Source organism: Styela clava, chromosome 3 (assembly GCF_964204865.1).
Source record: "Styela clava chromosome 3, kaStyClav1.hap1.2, whole genome shotgun sequence".
NCBI classification, from domain to species: Eukaryota; Metazoa; Chordata; class Ascidiacea; order Stolidobranchia; family Styelidae; genus Styela; species Styela clava.
Window position 1 is genome coordinate 18,346,359 of NC_135252.1, and position 25,179 is coordinate 18,371,537.

At 32.5% G+C, this 25,179-nt stretch overlaps 2 protein-coding genes across 3 annotated transcripts in view; one reads left to right on the forward strand and one right to left on the reverse strand.

Moving 5' to 3' along the window:
* Positions 1-25,179, forward strand: part of LOC120342007 (nuclear pore complex protein Nup205-like) — a 47,116-nt gene that overhangs the window by 7,559 nt on the left and 14,378 nt on the right. The window contains exons 8-25 of the mRNA XM_039410651.2: positions 9,375-9,473; positions 9,803-9,904; positions 10,406-10,573; positions 11,952-12,102; positions 12,266-12,411; positions 12,999-13,088; positions 14,015-14,216; positions 14,826-14,955; positions 15,572-15,686; positions 16,424-16,543; positions 17,903-18,055; positions 18,244-18,372; positions 18,956-19,077; positions 20,639-20,850; positions 22,098-22,246; positions 23,171-23,367; positions 24,276-24,340; positions 24,658-24,776. Coding sequence (XP_039266585.2) covers positions 9,375-9,473; positions 9,803-9,904; positions 10,406-10,573; positions 11,952-12,102; positions 12,266-12,411; positions 12,999-13,088; positions 14,015-14,216; positions 14,826-14,955; positions 15,572-15,686; positions 16,424-16,543; positions 17,903-18,055; positions 18,244-18,372; positions 18,956-19,077; positions 20,639-20,850; positions 22,098-22,246; positions 23,171-23,367; positions 24,276-24,340; positions 24,658-24,776 — 2,469 coding nt within the window. The remainder of the gene's footprint in view (positions 1-9,374; positions 9,474-9,802; positions 9,905-10,405; positions 10,574-11,951; positions 12,103-12,265; positions 12,412-12,998; positions 13,089-14,014; positions 14,217-14,825; positions 14,956-15,571; positions 15,687-16,423; positions 16,544-17,902; positions 18,056-18,243; positions 18,373-18,955; positions 19,078-20,638; positions 20,851-22,097; positions 22,247-23,170; positions 23,368-24,275; positions 24,341-24,657; positions 24,777-25,179) is intronic.
* Positions 1,004-6,548, reverse strand: LOC120342020 (uncharacterized). 2 transcript variants are annotated; one of them, XR_005569462.2, is made up of 9 exons: positions 6,353-6,548; positions 5,693-5,836; positions 5,261-5,333; positions 4,678-4,793; positions 4,151-4,223; positions 3,138-3,265; positions 2,623-2,683; positions 1,908-2,080; positions 1,004-1,617 (listed from the first exon to the last, which is right to left on the reverse strand). XR_005569462.2 is itself a non-coding variant. In XM_039410672.2 (8 exons), exons 1-8 carry the CDS (start codon positions 6,385-6,387, stop codon positions 1,964-1,966), a joined length of 747 nt encoding a protein of 248 aa, XP_039266606.2. In that variant the 5' UTR covers positions 6,388-6,548; the 3' UTR covers positions 1,005-1,963. The 2 variants fall into 2 exon arrangements, 1 of the variants encoding a protein (XP_039266606.2); XM_039410672.2 differs by having other exon boundaries at positions 1,005-2,080.

Consider the following 25,179-nt stretch of genomic DNA (forward strand, 5'->3'; position numbering starts at 1 on the left):
TTTTACTTCTAAGTGAAATCTTCATACGATTTTTGGCGCTTTGTAACGTATTGTAATCACGATGAAATAGAATTGGCACTTTAATTATTTGTGATATTCTGTGCGAGCGTGCGCCTCATACTGTTGCATGATTGGCATTGCCGCTATTATCTTGCAAGGTTCTAATTAATACATTGATTTCCTTCACGGCGAAAAATTTAAAATTATTTAAAGCCATAATTGTTACAACACCCAATAAATTAGTCGGAATTATTAGAAAATATAGTTTATACTTTTTTTGCTTTTCGGCAACCGATTTTGATAATGATAGTTAGAAGTATCGACTTTTTACTAGGATCATTTTCTGTTGCGCAAAATATTTAGATACCAGCAATTAAAATGCCTTGCCGTTTTAATTTAATTCTGTTTAACATAACCCGTGATTGCGTCAACTTACGAAAAAAATAAAAGCATTGCTATCGTATATATATTAAAATATCACAGTAATCTGTGGACATAAAATGTGTGGAAAACTACCCATTATAATTGATTCTTGATTCGAAGTTTTGTACTGAAAGTTTTGTTACTGAAATATGAAAAGCAATACTACTCTGAAATATCAGGCAATCTGCGGACATAAAATGTCTGGTAAATAGGCAGGTTGTAGATAACAGTTATTCCATTGTTTATTGTATGCAGTTGATTCATGCCCTAAAATATGCTTTTTACTCGAATTTATTTTTGAATGTATTCGAAATTTCATATTCGGAAATAATGATTTGAATGTATTCGAAATAGTGAACTATTCGGTATTGGCCATCCCTGGTCGCGACCCATACTTTAAGAACCACTGCTATAGCCCCCATAGGATAGGATTTCCATATTTATTCTGGGAAAGAGTAAAACTGATAGGATGCTAAGGACGGTATAATTGTATGGCGGAACCATGGCCTCTTGTCATAATGACTGACCACGATTAGAAAACACTCTTTGAATAATCTGTATGCTCAATTTTTCTTCCATCACATTATGCAGAAACACAAGTTTGTTCCGCTATAATAGTATATATTGCAGTAGAAAAAGCAATACTGAAGAACGTTGATGATAAAATTACAATTGATTTAGAATAATAATTTTTTTTTAAAAATTCAAACTCTTTGATCAAAATTGTGCTTTTTTGTTTGGTAAAGCATTAAGAGACAGTTATCTGCCATAGAAAAACTTCACAATACAAATTTACAAATTTTTATTTTGTGGGGTGCAAATACAGTTGTGGCAATTCTTGGCCTTTTTCTTATAGGTATGCAAAGATTATGTTTCAGATTTTACTGTAGGTCAATAGGAAGCATAATATAGACTGAAAATTGCTTATTTTCCTGAACTCATGGATAATTTATACATCACATCAAATCTCCTAATAAATGCAAGCGTTTTACCAAATTGCTCTTAAATTCTGTTAATATTGAATCGTACAGTACCGGTAATACATAGTGAAAATATTTTAAAATAAAAACAAATCAGGAATGAAACGAAATAACACAAAATGTACATAAACATTGTCATAAACAGACGCAAGCGGTGATAGGTTTCTGGCAGTAAGTTGAGGTCCTCTTTTCCAATAATATGGTGGCATCACGCCTGAATAGCAGTCAACGTTAGGTATAGTAACATTTAACAGGTGTATATACTTCATTATTTGGAATAGAAATACTCGTAGATATCTCAGTTCACATTAATAACCAGATATGGACTTTGTCATGGATATATTCAAATTCAGAATTTTCAAGAGAAATATGAAATTTTTACTTTTTACTTTGCTCATGTCATGTCTTTAGCTTTGGTCTACACTTTATTGGTATTTTTGTGAGGAAATTTGACAATGATCATATTTACTAGTGGTAAACTATCTGATTGGATTTTTTTTTTACTTGTACTGTGATGATCCATCATGCATTTCCTTTGTGGGTCACAGAGAAGTGAATTCTCAAACAATGTTTTGTGCAATAACTGAGTTGTCTTCGTATTTTTCAATACTAATCATTTCGAAATCTTTTCTGTTGTTATTTTTTTCATCATTGTTGCCATCTTTTCTATTACTTGCCTGAAAACCAAAGTTTCGTTGCCTTAATTCATTTCTAATATTGACTATATACAGTGTATACATTGGTACAGATTAATTCTATAGCAGAAATGTGATCATCATTTTAATTTGACAAACTGGCATCAGACAAGACCGCTTAGATACAAACGGTTTTGTTGTGAATTGATAGAGGTAACTTGAAGGCAAGCAAAAATTTTTGAGAGATTTTTTATTTGGGAATCATATAATTAATTTGTCGACATTTATTCTACAAATGTGACCATGTAGGATTTTCCTATTTATATTGCGGAGAGGAAAGCTAATATAAAAGACTTATTAATCATAAGGCGAAACACTACCTCAGCCTGTTACTTGTACATGTCGGGTATGGAAATATCAAACCAGTTATTTGTTTCAGATTCATGGACTTGTAATGTATCATTCCAGTTTTATAAAAAGCTCAATATATTAAACAAATAATGTTTTATCAAGAGACACTTGATTTGTACGAGAGAATTAGTAGTACAGGTAGTTCATTTTAATATAGGATTTAAATTCCTTACCATACTTATTACTTGAGTGTAGTATGAAATTGTTATCAGAAGTTCCATTCCCAATGTGTATCTAAATAAAATTATTTAGCAATTAAGAAAAAATACAAGGATGCTTCTAAGTTCTAAGCTTATTCCTAATCAAAATTTCGGTACTTCCTAAGTATGTGAGTCAAGATGGCAGACATCGGAACATAGAATGTGTACTGGGTTAGGGTTAGGCCATTATATCAGGTACAAATACTTTGGCAGTCGCTTGGCTAGTCCCCATACTCGTAATGGAACTAAAATAAGGAAAATTGGAATAAAATTGTAGCCTAAACCTAACCTGTTACACAAACTAGAGTTCCGTTGTACGTCATCTTGGTTCCCATACTTCGAGAGTAGCAAAATTTCTTCATTTTGAATATTTGACTTTTCGCATTCACCCATCTGCCTTTAAATGGCCCTTTTCTTCTACTTAGTACTAGTAGTGAATAATATTCAAGATGACTCATTATTTAGATATTATATTGTTGTTGACTTACAAAATGAAATATCTCAGATCAAGATTTTCATCTCCCAAAAAATTGGCGGCAATCGTTGTGATCATTGTTATTATTGAAGCAGGTATCCATGTCATAGCAAACATCTGTAATCTGGATCTTTCTGTCATCTAAGATAAAAAAAAAGGAGAATTTTATTTCTGCAATTCCAGAAAAATATTCCAACCAGCAAATAACCACTGCTGGGGTCTGCACAGACTTGTACGTTCTTGAAATTTCGAGATATTCAGCGAACTTTTTCTTGTTTCTAATCTGACATGGGCAAACTATGGCCTTCGGGCCAAATCCGGCCCGTTGGGTAAATCAACCTGGCCCGCCTGATGCTGTCACAGCCAAACTAAAATCAAATTTTGATGTTTAAGCTGAAAAATATTTCAAGGAATTTTTGTTGAGATTGTGATTAGTTTTGATGTTTTAGATGTTAGGCGGCCACAACAAATTGGTGACCTGCATCTGGTGATTAATTAATGTTAAATTTAGCATTTGGAAAATTGTGTATTAGATGCAAGTAAAGCGGGCCATGCTAATGTAGATTACGTAGAGACAACCACAATGTTTTGTTACATTCTTGTACATTTCTTATTAAAGCCTGTCATGTTTTTTGAAAGTTCTACGTATTTTTTGAGATGTGGGAACCTGTTATTAGGGATTTCGATACAAAAGAGAACCCGTTCTCAAAATTTTGAATACAGTCACTGGTACTCCCATAGTATGTGTACCAGGTTAGGGTTAGGCCATAATTTTATTCCGATTTTCCCCATTTTAGTTCTATTACGAGTTCGGGGACTGTGTGTGTTAGCCAAGTGAATATCCCCGGCCCATAGGTTTCAGTCCCTTTACACAACTTGATGTAAAGTATCAAACAAAATTAGTTACTTCTATATTGGTACACGCACCTTTGGAGCGCCCAGTCACTGTATATTACCAGCTTTGACATGGCAGAGAATATAAAATCTTTTTTTGGCAAAGTATGAAGCTGATTATAATTGATTTACCTTTGATGTATCGTTTACTGACAATGAGACTGCTTCACTTATTACTTGCGTGATTCCAAATGATGTTGCCAGCCTGTTCACAAAAAAGAGGATTTGTTTCGAAAATTTATTCTAATAGTGTTAAGATTGCATACTTATTATTATTAATAAGCTATATGGTTGTTTAATCATATTTTGTTTGAGTTTCGAAATCCTGGGGTTTGTTTTTCCATTTTGTACTGTGATGTAACACCTACATTTAAAACTTGTTTTCATGAGTTTAACTCAACTTCTGCAAAATATCAGATATTGATATATCAGTCATAATTTACTTCAATAGGGTTTTGTTATGTAATTCGCCATTGTTCTGTTTTTATTTTGAAGGTATTCACCTGGTTTCATACTATGTAAAGTAGTATAGATATGCTATACAACATACACTAATATCTTTCTTTATTAAAACTTGGAAGTATTCAGTGTATGAAGTTACCAATATCAATAATTAATTAAATTCTCTCAGAAATATCCTTGAGCAATTATGTACTGACCATATTGTTATTGAAAAGAAAGTTTCAAAATTTTCATTCTTCATCAAATATAACAACATGATGCTTGTTATTCTTTGTGTGATTGTCAGTCCTGTTTGTACTTTTGGATTACATCTCTGAATGAAAAATATGAGATATAATAATCTTACTTTCTTGTTGCTGATTTGTATTTACGGTAATAATAGCTTGGATCCATAATTGACTGTAGATTATTGAATTGTAAAAGTCTCGAATTGTAAATACAGTGTAAAAAATTTTTTATTTTATTTTATGAAGACTAGTAAACACTTGCTCTTAGGACTTTTAAAGTTTCTGTCTTTAAATGTTCCTGAATTATTATTCTATGTACGGCTATTTTTACGTTTTTATTTTAACATGGTGCAAGTGAGATTTCAGGACTTTTCTGGTTTTGGTTTGCAATTACGCTATAATTATATCAAATTAACTTATGAAAGGAATCGTTTTTAACAATAATTACAGTAGGCCTACCCTACTTATAAAACTTATTGCATAAGATTATGCAATCGTATCAAGTTCTAGTATTTTTTCTTTTATTTTTGAGTCGTTTTAAAAAAATTCTCACCGAAAATCCGATTGCTGTAATTCCTAATATTACAGTGAGCACCATATGAACGATTGTTACAGTGTACAGTTCACTGAAAGAATAAATGTTCAATTTATTATAACTATTATATTAGGTAATGAGATCTTATTAAAAAAACTTGCTTAAAATGTTTTCAAGGTGGTCAAGTCCAAAATTTTCACTATGCTGTAATTAGAAATGGCTTTTCGTCCTTTATGATTGAGCCTTTTATATTTGTTTGCCTCAAATATAATGTATGTGATATATTTTTATTATTCACATTTGTAGCCTTGTGTAGACATGGTTTATTGAAAATGCAGCAAGCCAAAAGCAAGTTGCTAACAAGGAAGATCCCAGTTTATTGTAGAATTTTTAATTTAGTCAATATAAAAACATTTTGTTTTAACAATGCATTCATGTAAATTTCTTTACCTGTGCGATTCTTTCCATGTTTCCTCACTGAATGTGTTGATGATGATCTGATATGCAGTAGCGGGAACACAAAACAGCAAGTCCAATATTGCGAACAAAACAATCGCGTATTCTGGGCGACATGTTACATCCAATGTTTGACCCCTGAAACATTGAAAAATTCTGAAATTTAATATGAAATATTTTTATATACCCTATACCTGAATGTTTTCTCTATCATATTAGGATACATTTACGATGATTAATTTATGACAGTCCTTGGTCTTATATATTACCGGTATATTATTTAATCGTACTTTATAATAATGAAAAGTTTGGAAGTTACAGCTAGGAGTTAGAAATTAATAAAAAAAAAGTTAATCTAAAACCAATCGTAATCATAATACTTGTTGTCGAATTTATGCTAAGTCATTTAAATTGGAATTGGACAATCTAGATAAAAGTTTGATTTCAATTAAATCAATTAATTATCAACAATCTAACTATTCCAAATTTATATTGGTAATTGAAAACTCAATGCCATTAAACGTGTTTATTTTACTGCTAAATGGTATTATACTCATCCTATCAATTCATATTAATTGCAAGTTAGAATCCTGTAATGTATACCCGGTAATTATTTGGATATACTTATTTGTAACTTAGTTTTAGATGCGTTACCTTATAGACTTCAAATATCCAAACGTATACTTCATCTTTGCTTGAAATCTTCTTATATGTCGTGTTACGTTGCAAGATTGCTATTTAACAATAATCTAATAACACTCCTGCGAATTTAGCAAAAATATTGTCTCAGATTTTAGAACTTATGTTTATTAGTAATTTTCTGTGGTAGATCTCTTTACAAATGACATTTCAAACAGGTACGGGCACAGATTTTAATATGTAAGATACAAAAGGGCTAAGCTTTTTCTTTTTTTATACACACTCTCAATTATGATATTATAGACATGGGGATCCACCTGGTTCTGAACTAAGTAAGCCACCTTAAATGAAAACACAACGACTCATTTGTGACACAATAGCAATAAACATTGCCAATCCTGACTCAGATTTGGTGTACATACTTGAATAAAAATTCATATTCTGTTTCTGGTTTTAAACTTATTTTAGGTAAATACAATCTCTGATAGGTTAATCAGAAACATTTCCTGTTTATGCTACTCTTTGCTTTGTTATATGGGAGGTTACTTTCTCTTTTTAAAACCTATATTATTCTTTCGTACTCAGTCATTGTAATACAATATCTGTCCTTTAAATCCCTGCCTTCTTATTTGATATCTTGAAACAATACATTGTGGGCCTTGTCAAGTATGATTCGAACATATTTTTTTCTGTGGTCTTAGTTTGATCTGAATTACTTTGTTTATCTATACCAATTTTTAATTTCTGTTTAATTAAATCACAGTTGGACTCCTTTATATTAAACAAATGCCGATATTTTTAATTATGCAAAATACATAACATATCCACAATATACCTGCAGTTAAATGTGATCAAATTCAAAATCAATCATACTCTAAAACCCATTATATTGAAATTAAGATGATCAAAATTGATATTTTACTAAAACAATTGCTAATTTTTATTTAAAACAATGATTGTTGTAATAATTCTTAAGAAATTGCAGAACAAGTCATTGTTTTGGACTTTTGGTGAAACTATTGACTATGCGCTTTTATTCAAAATAATTCAGGTAATCATTTTCCTTTTTCATGGCAAATAAAACATATGTAAATTCATTTGTGTATCAAAATTTAGATTCAGAATACTGGTATTTAAAATTGAAATCCATTGTAAGGTAAAATTCTAGAACACCTGGCCATTCTCAGATATATGCAGACTTGTATCCTGTTGTAAAATTTTACACTAGCTTTGATTGCAATTCTATTATACTAATATTACTGTGAAAGCTTTTCATTAAATCATCATATTTTTTAAAACTAATAGTAACAGTATAGCTCATAGTATCACCAAGTTTAACTTTATTCAAACATATTTTACGAGTCTCAATAGAGGTGGTGCATGTTGAACAATGCTTTAATTAGCTCCATGGCTAATTGATACAATCATGAATTCATAATATTATGCATTTTTATTCTAATAATATTTAGCCTTAGATATCAATTGCTAAAAATGCTGCATGCTGCAATTGTATCAGTTTATTCAAATATTTAGGAGTATTCAAGGAACCCAATTCAATATGCTAGACTTCAAAATTCTAAATGAACTATGATAATTTTCCAATTTGTATCTATATTCTATATTTATAGTAACTACTCCTGAATTGCTGACTGATAAATTCTTGATGTATTTCTACCATATGAGATGACACTGTGTTAGTTACACCCATCTAAACCTCCTGTGTTTGGTTACTCATTTACTAACTCAGTGTTTGTTCAGGAACTTTATTATTAGTGTTCATTAGAAAAGAACCCTGTGCGGAAGTTTTTTTTTTTTAAATAAGATGATTCATATTCTACTAACATTATCTACATAGGTCCTATTTTATGCCGAAAGTATATAGCTCAAACTTAATCAAAATCACATGCTGTGTTAATTAAACACAAATAATTATAAAAATGTAATTTAACACTTAAAATTACAAATAAAGATAAATATATGAAGAATTATGTTCTTGAATGATATAAATAAAAACATGAGAATCTCATTATTCAAATATACATTGCTAGTAAATAGTATTACAGTAATTAAAATTTGGTGTGAACAAATCCACAAAGATAAATATTTAATTTCTTTTATTTTCATTCATAGTTTCGATTATTTCCTGTTATTCTCATCCATAAATTTCATTATTCAATATTTTATAATTGTGAATAATTACAGCTACATGTAAAATATCAAACTGTTCTGATATTCAAATACTAATGTATTGTCAACGCAACCAAATTGCAACCAAATTTTACGATTAACTTTTCTTTCGTAGCATAAGTAATCGATAAAAACAATGTTATTGCTAAGGAGTGGTTTATATTCTACATAATTTACATTTTGTTTTGACGATGTACGTTTTAAAATAAATGAATGAAATAGATTGTGTGGTTTATTTCGCGGTACTCATCAATGCAAATCACATAATAACATACCGGGCCAGTAAAAGTTTATGGCCATAATATGAGATAATTCACAATTGAGTTTCCATATTCTACTCGAATTAAAACTTGGTCTGATGATGTGAGTTTTGAAATAAATACAGGATATTTGATACTCCCGTAGTATATGTACCAGGTTAGGATAAGGCCATAATTTTATTCCGATTTTCCTTATTTTAGTTTAGTTCTAATACGAGAGGGGACTGTCTGTGTTAGCCAAGTGAATATACCCCTGCCCATAGGTTTCAGTCCCTTTACACAACTTGATGTAAATCAGGCAAACAAAATTAGTTATCTCTGTATTGGTACACGCACTTCTGGGGCGCTGGATATTATGTCTTACATTCCTTGACATAATGACATAATACACATTTATGACTGTATAGACCAGCAAAGTTCATGGCCATATGAAATAATTCACAATTTGCTGACAGGCTTATATTATTGCTACCTTGCAAAATATTTCCAATTTACTCAATATCTGCAATACTATTAAAATTACACAGAAATTTAACTCTTGTTTCATAGAGTTTGTATTCTTCACCATCTTTATATTTTTTTGTTTTTAGGAGAATGTTATTGCCAGTCCTGATTTTCGTTCTGAAGAATTTTATATCCGTAGAATCCATGGGTTGGTTACAGATTTGATTGTAAATATGCCTTTGAAGGTAAGAATTTTTACTCGAACCTTTTTGACTCTTGTATTAATTAGTCCTTAGGTTACTAAGGCTTATAGCACCTTGCTCGCCTATGCTATAGTATATAGAATTTACTTTCAGTAATTCTTGGCCTTTTGCCACAGGTATCGAACATATTTGAGTTATTTAATATTCAAATATCAGGACTTTATAAGAACTATATTATTGTATACTTGCCTTGTTAGTTATGCTGCTAAACTCGCATACTTTTTGTGTAAGACAATGTTGCATGCTTTTGCAAGACCTGATGAAATTTTTTAAGCATTTCTCCAACTCCCTTTTATTTATTTGTTTCTCAGGTGAAAGAAATGCGTAACCGTGGTGACGAAGTTGCTCGGATATTAATGCTTCATATCATGCAACAGGAAGATCCTCCTTCGCTGAGAGAAGATTTCAAACATGTTAGTTCATTTCAATTTTATTGTTTGGTATTTTCATCACCTTATCTTTCTCTGGCTGAATTTTTTGAGGCCTACTATAGACCTATCATTTCTAACAATACATGAGTTATCCATAAATGGTGGTGTCAAGTTCATATAAAAAGATTTATGTTTGATATACTTTAACTCAGAGATATCTAAACTCATATAATGAATTTACTTTTTGTGTCAAACTGCATTCGAAAAAAAATTTGCTACTAGCATTTGGTTTATGAGGAAATGTTTTATAAGCTAAGTTGGTCATGGGGATGCTTGTTTTGCAAACATAAGCCATCAATATAAAATTCAATAGGCCTATCACCAATTGTAAGCGGGTCACCGGTAAATCTCATTTTGTGTCATTTTATGTCATGTCTCAATAAACGTGGGCTAATAGAAATTTCTTTGTAAATGGATTGATATTTCATGATGCACACACAGTTTAGGAATCACTGCTTTATAATGACAAGCTTTTTCTTCTAGTTCATGGAACTTATCACTGCATTATACGGAGAAGATGAGAATGATCTTCAATTATCAATGGATTACTGGTGTCCCGCTTCAGAAAGTTTTCAAGCTGGAAACACATCTCAGATTGGTGGCTCGTTCCTTGGTACAAGTAGACTTAATCAAAGGTTGCCTCAACGACAGGTAATTTGAAATCTTTCATTCATTGGCCACAAAGAGGGGCGTGTAGTAGGCGAGATCTGAAAGATTGAATCTTTTATTGTACTTCTTTTTATATAAGATTTCTCTTTAACTAAGTGCCACATTTTTCCTTCTGTACATATACAGGTTTTCTGAGTAATTTTCATACCTACAAAATTGTTGAATGAATTCTCTGAAACATTAGCTAAATATGGATTGTAAATGTGTATTAGCCATTAGTACTGGTTCATACACAGTGATTTAAATACACAATCCTATATAAATTATGGTTCTAGCCGTCTGTATTCAGAAAGTACCTTGTTTACGGAGCGATTGGACCAAACACCTGTCTTTTATTAACTTTTAAAAAGCGATGGATTGCTTAGGCCTTGAAGAATTAGCTAAGATATCAAGCTATTACTCTCATAGAAAACAATCCCAAACTAAACTGGTTCTTGTGATTCTATTTTGCTCGATTCACTAAGCACTGTGATTATAGTTTAGCAATGGATCAGATATTTATATTGTCACAAATGATTTTTTTATCACTATTTATGATGTCATAAATATTTTCTGCAAAATTTGTCATAGTTTACGTCTGAAGATCATTATTGGTCTAATGATGACATTTTTATATCAATGATGCATATTTTATGATATCAGATTTTGCAGGTATATAAAAATGATTCATCTGTAACTTTTGCAACCAGTCATCTTTTTGCAAAATGTTGTAAATATTTTTTGGTGATACACTCACTAAATAAAGTAAATGCACATCGAATCGATTGCATGTTGAAAAATCTGAAGGTCTGCCTTTGGTATGCCCAAAGTAACTAGTTAAGTGTTAAACTAAAATCCTTTATGCAACACATTGTGTGTGATAAATTTGGTGTCCTACTTTCACGAAACATTCAGATATTGTAAATGAAATTATGTAGGAAATTCATATTCAATTATATCTACAAACCCAAATAGGGAAGTTTGAGTCCATTCCAATTCTCAGTTACTGTGATTCCCCGAAAATGAGACGGGGTCTTATTTCAATTTTCTTTCGAAAAATAACACTGGGAGTGGGGCGTATTTTGTGGGGATGTTTTTTATTTTCATTTATCAACAAAATTACAAAGTAGATAATTACGAGATATTCAGTTTTACAAAATATGCAAACCGATATCCATTTACTTATAAATAAACACGATTTTATTCGAAAAAATTTTGCGCTATCGACTAAGTCTTATTTCAAGGGTGGTGCTTCTATTAAAATCATTTTTAAAATTCAGGCTAGGTTTTATTTTCAGACTAGGTCTCATTTTCGGGAAAACACATAACTTTAAATCTTTAAATAATGAACATTTCGTTATTCCATCACTTCTTGTTCTAGGTATCTTTGTTCAAGTTCCTCCGTCAGTCTGGTGATCTTCTTCCACCATTGCTCTACATTCCATATTTAAAAATGTTGTCTGCATTATCTACTGGATCACACAGTGCTAGAATGGCTTTTGAGATGTTGAGAATGAATGGGGCTAATATGGGTAATTTGGACTTTGTTGGTTGGCTGATTAAAGTGTCATATTATTTTCATGTCATAAAAATAACATTGCTGGTGTAACAAGTTAGTCTTTACTTATTAATAATGGCTTTTTAATTATAGGTCAATCGATTTCTCATTAATAAAATGATTAATTTGACTTTCAGGAGTGGCCTCTGAAGGAAGCAATGTATCTTGGGACCATTTCTTTCAGTCCATGAATCGCTATTATACAAATTTACGAATGGAACAAACGCAATCTGGGCATATTGTTTCGACACTTGGTGCAGTATCAGGACAGAACATTACACAGGTAAGGCAGCAATCCAAAGATGATTTCTTATTCACGGTAATCATTTTTATCCGCTCCAAGAGGTTAATCTCACATCTTACGTTTTAAAATCATTTTTCACATACGAGGTTTCATTCGAGCGTATCTAGTTTACTTTGTGCATTGTCAATACCTCAACAAAATTTTCACAGATTAAGATATTTCAGGCTCAACATTATCTATCTCATTTGCCATGTTATCAGATTCAAGAGTAAAGTGAAAAAGTGTGTTTTTGAATTTCAAATAGGCTACATCCATTTTTTTGTTAATTACCATTTTCGGCGCTCCCGTAGTATGTGAACCAAGATGGCGGACACTGGAACGTAATATTTGTACCAGATTAGGGTTAGCCCCGAACTAGTAATAGAACTAAAATGAAGAAAATTGGGATAAAATGGGAGTACCCCATTTTCACATTGGATTCTTAATTACATTAACACAATACGCTAACACAAATTTAAATATGCTTTGTCGAAAACCTTTTAATGCAATACTATAAGATATACAGAGCCTCGTTCAGAGGATTAGTGACTAAAAAGTTGCAATAAATTTTTTTACTTGTTTTTCAGGGGCATCATCATCATACTATGTCGATCACACCACAAGAAGTTGAAGGATTGAGAGCTGTGCTGCAGTTACTTGCTAAGATTACTCAATATGTAAGTTCACTTTCTACTTTATTCGTGGCCAAAATGTTTTATTTTTGGTGTATTAGGTTTTTTGTGCCTGAAGAATCAAACCATGTCAAAATCTGAATAAATCACAATGGAACTTCATGAGCACTAAATAATCTGAAATAGCATGCCCTTCTTATATTCATTTATCACAATCCTAAAGCCAATGTTTTAACGCCTTCCATTTCTATCAGAGGGAGAGATCCTCTGGACATGCCTATTTAGTATAGCTCACTGAAGCACCTAAAAATTATCGATGTTTTAAGAATCCTTATTTTTAAATCAATTATCAATTGTGGCAATCTAGGAACAATGTATTCTGCTCATTCAGTCTAACATCAATACTGAGTGAGCTGAATGGGACTGAATAATAAAAACAATAAATTTTCCTAAAAATTGCTAACTGTGCAACAGTCGCATATTCGCAGAGAATTTAAACACACATATATGAGTCTAAAGTATTACCAGTATTACAAGTATTACCATAGGTTTCATAAATTATTGAACTTTGTACTAATGAGCTATTTCTTTGGCGTAGTATTTGTACCAGGTTAGGGTTAGGCCATAATTTCATGTATAATTTCATGCAGATACTACGGGAGTTACTTGGCTAATCCCTAAACTTGTAATAGAACCAAATTAAGGAAAATTGGAATAAAATTATGGCCTAACCCTAACCTGGTACACATACTACGTCCGGTGTCCGCCATCTTGGTCCACATACTACGAGAGTCCTTTTCTTTAGTATATGTAGTATAAGTATGTAGAGTAGGGGTACCAAAGGGCAATTGGATGCCTTTTTAAAACCACTGCTTTAGGCCAATACGTCTGCAATATTTAACAGAATCCTATATTGCCGACTAGCGCTCAGGCAATAAAAAAATTCATTTATCAATATATTGTCTTTCTAGGATGATATTGCTTGTCTCACAGTATATGAGCATCCACATTGGAATGCATGTGGAGGATTACTTGGTTTACTACAATGCCCTGTCCCTGCTGTATTGAAAGGAGATGTATTACTTGCACTGAATCAACTAGCAAGAATGCCAGAGATTGCAGTTGGACTTCTTCATGCTTTCGAAAGTGCAATGATTATGGAGGCACAAACTGGTAGGATTTGAAATTGATGTTTTGTTGGATAGAAATTATACAAGGTGGTCGCCGTAAAAGCAGTAAATTTGCCAAACAGCTATTTATATTTACAAAGAATCACTTTCACAAAGTTTTTCAATGGCATATGTTATATAACAAGAAATATTACAAAAATCAAATTGTACCTAAAACTAAAAGGTATTCACCTAAGACAACCTAGAATCTAAAAGAAATAAAGAAATAAAAACGTATCAATAAAGAAATTAGTAAGCACGCATCTCCCTGTATTTTACCAATAGTCATACTCATAGTCATGCAAATATAAATTTATTTTATTGGACCTGAAGACGTCCAAAAGTTTGATACTGAATTCAGAAAAGTTTTCTGAAAAAGTCTGGTGTTTTCAAAAGTTATGTAACTAATTCATTTATAACAAACTTTTAGGCTATAAAATGTGTTTGGCATCAACTAGCGTAGAGTATGTAAAGTGGATACCGTACCACCTTGCTCTCAGTATTTTGGTTATCAATTTTATATGCTCTTCCATTTTACTGCAGCGGCTAATATCAATTCATCAATTCCTTTCACTTAATCAATACCTCATATCTATACATTATTTTGTTTCAGGTTCAACATCAACAGGCCGAGCGATTGAGATTGAATTAGAAGAAGTGGAATCAAGAGAAGAACAATATCACATGACTTGCTCTTTTCTTAAATTCCTTTGCACATTGACTGATGCCAGTAATATTGTCAGGTTGGACATATTTTCAAATTTTCATCTTAAAAATCTGGTACTAATATTGCGGCCATTATGTGTGATAAGTATATGCAAAAAATGTAAGGATTTAGCTGCTTAGGAATATATTAATTGCAAATTTTAAATATAATAAAATACTTGATTAAAATCTATTTTATATTCAAATATTTATTGAATAGTTGATTTATGTATTCATGAAGCAGAAGCAAGTCTTATTTAAAATTTGGCATCAATAGCTAGAATGTCAAATGTTACTGAAATTGGATTAGGCAGAAAAACCAACCAAGCCAGTTGAACATGACTTTTTAGAACTTACAAAAAACTTCATACTCCAAAAAAACAATTTAAAATTCATTCTGGGTGGCAACTCGCAAGTTAATCGATTTGACCTTCACTCAAATGACTAATTTCAAGTTGAACAATATAATGGTATATTTATTTGATTATGAGTATATAAAACTCACTGATAATTGATAATAATGATAAATTGTTGTACATCCATTGTCGAGTTTTGCATTGTATGATATTACTCTTGAGAGGTACTCTTAAATTGTATGTTACTTTGAAATATTCGAAATATCAGTTTAATTTTTTTTGTTCACTTTTTTTTCAGTTTTACAGCAACATCTCAGTCATCGGGATTTGAACCTTACTTGAGATTTTCGATTGAACTTGTGTTTCTCAAACTTATGACAAGATCTTATAAAAGTGTTGAAGAAAAATGGGAAGTAAGGACATTCTATTTCATTGAATCACATTATATTTTGCCACTTGTACTAAATTTTGTCAAGGATTTTTGTCAATTATACTCTCTTAATAATATCAAGATAAAAATATGTTTCAAAATGATTTGAGAGGCTTTGATAATCGTCGACCAACTGAGATGGCTGTATGCGCGATAGCAGGTGCTGATACTGTTAAATGTTAAATTAAAGACTACATGGCTTGGTTGAATCGCAATTCTAAGATGTCTAGGTTGGGATTTTTCTAGCGATGCTTTTTCTTAAAGCTGCTGCATCGCTTTGCAAGTGATATCATCATTTGTGATAAATGAATCAGTTATTATTATTTGTATGACAATATTGAGGTGAGACAAGAAAAATAAGAATAAAGTATAATGATCGTATATAGTCATTAATATAATTGTTAATGTTTCACAAGGTAATGCCACACATATTTGAAATCTATCGCAAGCTTGTTAATTTAGGATTCAAATAGATTATCAAAAACATGAACCAGATGACATATTGCATTTCTACTGTCTCAATAACGTCATTAAAAACAATTGAGTAGACACACGATTATCATAACAGTTAAAAAGTTACCTAAAATCATATACATGTTTAGTGCGTTAGCAGCCAAATTGAAATTGCCACTGGATAACTCTTGTAAGACATCATAATTGTATACTTTGTAGCAAGCTATAATATGCATCTAGATTTAACCCATACTATCTAATTTGTAGATTGCCACATATTCTCTGAAACTGTTTGCAAAGCTACTTTCTCAATACATTCCTCATCCTGAAGATTTTCTTCCTGAGAAAAGAACTTTAGAATCTGGATTTGCTGCTCTTGCATCACAGGTAAACAACATACTACCTCCACATGTATTTGTGTCCTTATAAATTGAATTACAATGACAGTATTGACCAACCCATTAACACTCTGGGTAGCTTCTTTCCCAAGGGTTTACTTCAATTAGAGCAGGGGTTCTCAACCTTTTTTCTGTCAAGTACCCCCCGAGTCACGAAACAATCATCGCGAACCCCCGGTAATCTGACACCGAACAAAGTTGTGATATACTGATATTTCAACTAACAATTTGTTGCAACACCAATTTATTGACCATATGTAACTAAATTAAATCGTCTTGTTGATATTATTGCTTTTGTCGTCTGCCTAACTAATGAATTCCTAAAATCCAATGCTCGCAGCACGCTGTCTTCAGATATTTCACAATTTGTACGCAAAGCCTTGAATTTCACAGTGTTGCGTCATAATCACAACAATGCAAGATCGGGGAAAATCTACGTTTCAATTGGCGTCTAGTTTCAATGGGCACGCATTTTCCCATAGTAGTAATAAAGGATATTAAAAAACAGCAACATACAAAAACTCGAATGTCATCCAAGTACCCCTGGAAATCTTCTCCCCTTCGAACCCCAGGTTGAGAACCCTTGAATTAAAGTATAGAGTGACCTCTGTTCACAAAATTTCGTCAAGATAACGTAACCCACTTGGCTTCCAGTTTCTAATCTGACATGTACTGGTGTTGGTCACGACACTGCCACCACATAAATTGGACCTAAAATTGGTTGGTTTATTTCCACTAGACAAGAGAGGTTACACTCAAATATGTTTTATGGAGACTTACTCATTTTTCCACATTTGTACCTTGACCCAAAGGTTAGATAGTTTAAACGTATGTTGGCATAGCAGGTTAAAGATCTCTGATTCAGATCAAACCCTGTGTTCCCGACTTCACCCTGAGTGTAACAAATTGGGTAATCAGTATTGCACCGAAAAGATTCTGTTCCTTCTATAAATGTTGCTCATTATGTGACGATACTTGCTTATAGAGAGAGCGTTCTTTGGAGTGACGAAGGAAAAAGTCTTTTATATAGGTACTCCCGTAGTATGTGTACCGGGTTAGGGTTAGGCCATAATTTTATCCCGTTTTTCCTTATTTTAGTTCTATTTAGAGTTTGGGGACTGTCTGTGTTAGCCAAGTGAATACCCCCCTGCCCGTGGATTTCAGTCCCTTTACACAACTTGATGTAAAGTAGACGAACAAAATTAGTTGCCTGCATATTGGCACGCACACTTTTGGAGCGCCAGAAAATGTCATTGATAGTATGTTTTTTCAAAATGCAGATGCGATAAATCCTTGATTTTTCCAATAATAATTCGAATTCCATCTCCTAACCTTATTACATTACCAGGATCCTCTCAGTGTTTCAATGAATTCATCACTTGGAGGTTTCAACACTTCAGCATTCCAAGGACAATCTCGAATTCAAACTCAGACAAGTAATAAAGCACCAGGATATCATATCATGATTCATATCATGAATGAAGGAAATTTTTTTAAAACTGTAAGTTCACTTTTTCTGCTGAATTTATAAATATGAAAGATTGCTTTTCTATAGCCTACTCTGGAGTAAAGATGTTATTAAAGCAGCTCATGCAAAAAAATATCTGAATAAAACACTAAAACTGTAATGGCAAAAGGTGGCAATTCCAACTACCTGACTTTAGTAATTTAATAATACTCGTGTTTCAGGTAATGGAAGTAATTGAAAACTGCATCTCATACTTGGATAGATATAATGTCAATAAAACATTGGAAAAACAATTAGTTGAAGCTGGATTGGCTGCATTGTATTTGATTCAAATGACTCTGGATCTGCAGGTTCATTATTTATTAACTATTACCAAATTTGTAAACATTATTTCAAGTTTCCCAAGATGTGTATGTGTAATATCTTTTTATAACACGTTATTTCAAGGCTCCCTCGCAGTACACAAGAGGATTTGTATTTTAAGTATTGAACTAAACTGAATAATAAATTGTTGCAACTCATGCTAAATAGTTTAAAATAGCAATTTGTTACTGTTCATCTACTCCACATACGCGTTATGTTATGCTCAGTACCTCTTGCCCAAAGCTCTGCACAACGCTACAGGCAGTTCTAGTAAAATTCGCCGCAAGAGCATTTAGCTGTAAAACAAGTATTTGTGATAAAAACAGTTAGTTTTTTTATGTATCTTTTTATTTAAAAAGATTTGTTATTTATAAGGGCTTATCTTAATCATGCGACGAAATTTCCTGCTGTGAATTTTCCGGACACGGCTACAGACAACACGAAAAATTTCAGTTCAAAATAAATAACTATTTGTGTATCAGAGTATTATTCAGTATTGAAAACATATTTTCTTCTTTCTACATGCATGCCCTGTTTCACTCTTTTTATTTATATATTTTTTCCAAACAGGAATCTTTCCTATCAAGTATGAGAGAAAGTGGGAATCCAGTCCTAGTGAATACTCTTGATAAATTGTTGCTCAGCATTAATCCAAGAACTGGAAAAGCAGATTATATTGTGACAATCACAAGGTATGTATGATTGATTTATGTCAGTGCCAGGGGTGTCCAAAATGTATCGAACATTTGAGTCAGAACTGACAGAATTTAATTTTGTTCAAATAATAATCATTTTTAGCAACTGAATTCCTGCAGAATGACCAAACTTGCCTTCATTTAAATTGTGAAAACCATAAAAATATAAAGCTAATCACATGATAATCTCTTAACTTTTTTACATTTCCAAATTTTATTCTAGTAGTGCTGAGAGTCTTGCACTGCCATGTGATAGTAGTGCTGGATGGCTTATATTATAATATATATATGGCTTATAGGTATGGACATAGAAAGACTTATGCTTTACGCAAAGACTCAGCATACGAGGTGTGGCTAAAAAGAAACGAGACTGACGTCACAGATTGCGCAACACGATTAACCATTGGTAATCAACACTTTTACAGTGTGGTGTAATATGTGTTCTTTGTTCAACAGCTTTTTTGACACAATATCGCAATTATTTTTGCTCTTTAGGAGCCATAGGTGAATGTGATTAATTGCTTGTTGAAAAAAAAATTGCCGTGCGAGATCTGATTGAGTTTTTTGGCGATAGGGGGTTCAATTGCAGAATGACGATTGAGCAATGAATTAACATTAAATTTTGTGTCAAACTTGGAAAAACGGCGACTGCGACTTTGAAGAAATTGTGTGATGTTTATGGAGATTCTTCCATGTCCAGAACAAGAGTTTTTGAATGGCACAAGCGATTTGTGGGATGCAGGGAGGATGTGGAGGATGATTCGAAGTCAGGAAGGCCTTGCACTTCCACAACTGATACCAACATCGAAAAGGTATCAGTTGTGAGTTCAGTTGTGAAAGGCAGTTGATTCGCAACGACCGTCGCTCAACAATTCGCGTCATTGCGAAGTTGGAAAAGACAAAAAAAAACGGTTCGCACCAGTTTGGTTGACACTTTTGGCTTGTGAAAGGTGAGTGCCAAAATGGTGCCAAGGCTGTTGACTGAGGAGCAGAAAGCTCAACGATTAAATGTTGCCCAGTTGACATGCATTTTTCCAAGTTTGACACAAAATTTAATGTTAACTCTTTGCCCAATCGTCATTCTGCAATTGAACCCCCTATCGCCAAAAAACTCAATCAGATCTCGCACGGCAATTTTTTTTTCAACAAGCAATTAATCACATTCACCTACGACTCCTAAAGAGCAAAAATAATTGCGATATTGTGTCAAAAAAGCTGTTGAACAAAGAACACATATTACACCACACTGTAAAAGTGTTGATTACCAATGGTTAATCGTGTTGCGCAATCTGTGACGTCAGTCTCGTTTCTTTTTAGCCACACCTCGTACACCAAATCAATCAAAGAATTCTGCACTGAAATTAAGATTCATCCCAATAATATGGAGTTATTGTAAAGTTCAACAATTTAGAAATTCATGGTTTATTGAATCATTTTCTCTTATTTATTTATAAAGAATTAATTACTGAAATTAAGATGCCAAGAGTGCGAATTTGTCGCAAAAAATAATCAATTTAAAAATTCAATTTCACATTTTGTTTCATCTTATTTTTTTTAGATTTGTTACTCACAATCTCACTCATCCTCAACTCTCACTTTCTGCATGTGAGATTATCTCATGTTTATGTCGCATATCGAGTGCAACTCATCGGGAAGTTTTCTCTATGATAACGTCACTTGGTAACTCACAAACTCGAGCAAAAATACTTCATGGTTTTGTTGAAGCTATTGAATCTGGTCAACCAGAAATTGATGAAGAATCTGGAGAAGGTAATCGATTTCTATTCTCTATAAAATAGCTGTAAAGTCATCTAATGATACAGTATATTTGGTGTATAGCAGGCATAATTGTTTTACGCAGTGGTTCTCAAACTTTCTAAGCCAGGGGTTCTCAACCTGGGAGAGGATTTTCAGGGGTACTTGGAAGACAGCAAAGTTTTTGTGTGTTGCTGTTTTTAATATTTTTTATTACTACCAGATGAAAATGCGTGCCAATCGAATCGTAGATTTTCACTGATCTTGCGTTGTTGTGATTGTGACGCAACAATGTTAAATTCACGGCTTTGCAGACAAACTGAAATCTCTAAGACGACGTGCTGCGAGCATCGGAGAAAGTGATTATGCTTATTGAAACTTGGGAAAGATTTTAAGAATTCATTAGTTAGGCAGACGACAAGGGCAATAATATCAACGCGAAAATTATATTTAATTACAAATCGTTGTTGCTTCAAATTGTTAGTCAATATATTCATTGCTTCGTGACTCGGGGGGTACTTGACAGAAAAAAGGTTGAGAACCCCTGTTCTAAGCCATGCACTTTGAAAATAATCAATAAATAAATGTAAATATCCAAAATAGAGTGGAGAAGATCAAATCTAACAAATATTTTTATTTTGAATTAGCTTCTCGCCCCCTCAAAATATTGCCAACGCCCCCTTTGTGGGGCGCGCCCCACCGTTTGAGAACCTCTGGTCTAGCGGTTGAAACGTTGAAATTCAACTGTGCTGGCATTGCAGGTTACACATTGCCTTCAAGCAGTTCAGAACAGTGTATATTATATTCCAGATTCATTTTATGAAAAGCTCTCTCACAGTAGGCAGTGACATGTTTTCACCGTGGTCATGGCTGTTGGAGTCGAAATTTTGAATTTCCAAAGTTAAAGTCGAAATTCTATATTCTCAATGATGAAAGTAAAACTCAAAATTCTCCACTTAAACTCAAAAACCATTATTTTTCTGAGAATTCTTTACAGTTTATGAAAGAAGGTTTGCATAAATCAAAGTTTTTGTTATCAAAATTTGAACTTTTTTTGCATATCCAAGTCGTAGTCGATAGTAGGTTTCCCAGACTCCACATACCTGCTTGGGGTACACGACTGAACCTCCATGACTATTTATTTATAAAAAAAAATGGGTTTTCATAAATAAGTTATTCATTCTCCAAAGTATCAGCTGCATTATCTTATTAAATCACTTATCCCATATTGACAATAATTTGAATTTTCCTCTATTTTTTAGAATCTGATCCATCCACTGTCTACAACAGTAAATGTAGATTAACAGTGTTGAGATTACTACTACATTGTATTGATCAACCATCACCTAACCTTGCTCATTTCTTACTCGGATTCAACATCTCTAAACCTATCAACAAGGCCAGCTTGCAGGTGACAAATTTTTTGTTAGTTTTGTTTTTCAGATTGTCTTTTTTCAAAATTTACTGTATACCATAAATAACAAAATTATTGATATCAACTATTATGATACCTTTATCAGTTTGAATGAGGCCTAGTAATAATTTTCTTTTGTACACATACCTTTTGTTTATACCACATTTTCTATTTTTCTTGACTTTGTACAAGGAGTTAAATGTATATTGTTGTTAATATGTAAGACTGAACACGAACAGATCAAGCCTGCATGTTTTCTACTTAAATTAGAAGTACCACAGGTGAAATCCACCATTGATGTGCTATCCTTAAACGTACGTATAAGCTAAAAAACATCAGTTGAAATTTGGCTTGTCAAGTTCACTTTGACGACCAACCAGCCAGATGGCAGCTAATTTAGGAAAACTTAGCATAAAAACACTTTAGCAATTGAGATCCTGCTGATTCATAATATCATCTATATCTCAATGCTCACAAATTTTGTACGCAAAGTATAAAAAGGCTTTGTAAAGATACATCCATTCCATATTCATGAAATCATTTTGACGTAGCTCTAAAGCTGGAGTACAAAACTTCTTTTAGCGAATTTGGCACATTAAAAACCAAATCAATGAAGTTAAGAAAATCTAGATTTTTGGTGTGTAGTACCAGGTTAGGGTTAGGCCCTAATTTTATTCGTAATTTCCTTATTTTAGTTCTATTACGAGTTCGAAGACTGTCTGTATTAGCCAAGTGAATATCCCCTTGCCCATAGGTTTCAGTCCCTTCACACAACTTGATGCAAAGTAGGCAAACAAAATTAGTTACCTCCATATTGGTACACACACTTTGGCAAACGCCATATTTTTTTTATAAATTATTACTATTTTCGAGATCGACCTATAAACTTCTCAAATTATCCATCCAAATACTTCTGCGCAGGATGCTGGCGTTCTACAGTCGCCACGAACATGTTTACATTCAGTGATATCCATCCTGTCTTATGGTATGGAAACGTCAAAGACATCGACGCCAACTCAACCTAACGCAATTACTGAAACTCCTGCATTAGCCGAACTTTGCTTTCAACTTATTTATAAATTAACTGCAAATGTAGAAACAACTGGACCTGTGTTGAGGTAGGCTGTATTCAAATCCTTATACTCATTACAAATTAACAAAAAAGAAACAGGTTATTAATATGCCGAAGTCAGAAAGTTTAGTCTGCTGAGGTTCAATGTCTCTGTTATAAAATGTTTATTTAAACGAAATGACATTTCAAATATGAATAATTGCGGAAGTAATTTTTGCGACCCTGATCACAACCCATTGAAGGCTCAACATTTCCTATTCTTATCCTATCCAAGCTTTCATTCCTTTTTGTAACGAGATTGCTGTCTAATGCTATTGTTACTGGAAATATGTTACATGTGGTTTATTAGTATTGATTAGAATTAGAATTGTATTTGTCAGCTTTATTAGTGGTATTAATCTTTTATTTAAATGCAATTTCCATATGTAGGATTATGCAAATAATAGTGAATAAATAATGAATAGTAGTGTACAAATTTAGTATCAAATGCTATGACCGATTGTAAAAAGATGTCAAATAGTTATGAAACCTTCGCCATATTATCTAATCTATAAACCCCTACTTTCTTTCCAATGAAAATTCAATGGAATCAATTTGAAATTTATTATTATTTATACATCTATGGTAAATGTTAGGTACTCCTGTAGTATGTGTATCAGGTTAGAGTTAGGCCATGATTTTATTCCGATTTTCCTTATTTTAGTTCGTTTACGAGTTCGGGTCTGTGTTAGCCAAGTGAGTATACCCCCCTGCCCATAGGCTTCAGTCCCTTTACACAACTTGATGTAAGTGGGCGAACAAAATTAGTCACCTCGATATTGGTACACACACTTCTGGAGAGCGGAATTCGGTTTATATTTTGTCATTTAAATTCTCAAAATTGAGATTTAATTTTGGGAACTAATAGCCACCTGATAATGATTTGTTGTAATTCATTTTCTTCTTATTTCACAGATATCTTCGATCCTCTCATGACTTTGTATTTCGACATCTTCAACATTTACCTTTCCAACCTGGCGGTAAGAATTTTTTATGTTGAAATATATAGTAGTGATTGTCAAAACAAATCGAATACAAAAAGTTTCATCTTCAAGTTCATTGATCCTTTCCATAAATTGAATATGGAAAAATCCTATTTCATCTATCTTTTTTTAATAGCCTTAGTAGAAGTAATAGACATGTTAGTTCCACAAAATGAATTGCTAGACTGTCAGTCAAAACCTGGGAATATTATAGTACCGGTATATATATATATATTATAGCGTACTTTATTAATTTCTCAAAAAACAATCCAAAACTTTAATCATTCTATACGCTTGATATTATTTGTTCTAAGGTATTGCCAAAGAAAACCAACTGTTATTACAGCAAGCTTGGTTACTGAAAACAACAGCAATAGAATTATTTTCAACGTCTGCAAATCAACAGAGATCACATACACAGAGGCTGATTCAAGTAAGACATTTATCTCATGTTTTGTCTTCTTCGCCAAACATTTCTGAAACATTCAATAGATAAATTTTACCTGTGGTGTAATCCTTTTGGTTATTCTGTTTGAGGTTTAGTTGAATAACCTAAGTTTTGAATAAACTAAGCAGGTACATAGACAGGGTAGATGATTGCTTTTTGCCAATCAGTGTTTCATAACAATATTTTTGTTGAGCATATGGTTGCTGATTTTTTTTTTTTACATTGTTTTATCCTGGGGCCATTAATGGGTAAAATAAAATTTCTTCTTCATATAATCTCTTCTATTATCATATAAACATTGTAAGCAAGCTGAAACTTGTAGCTAGAACAAACGGTACTCCCGTAGTATATGTACCCAGTTAGCGTAGGCCATAATTTTGTTCCTATT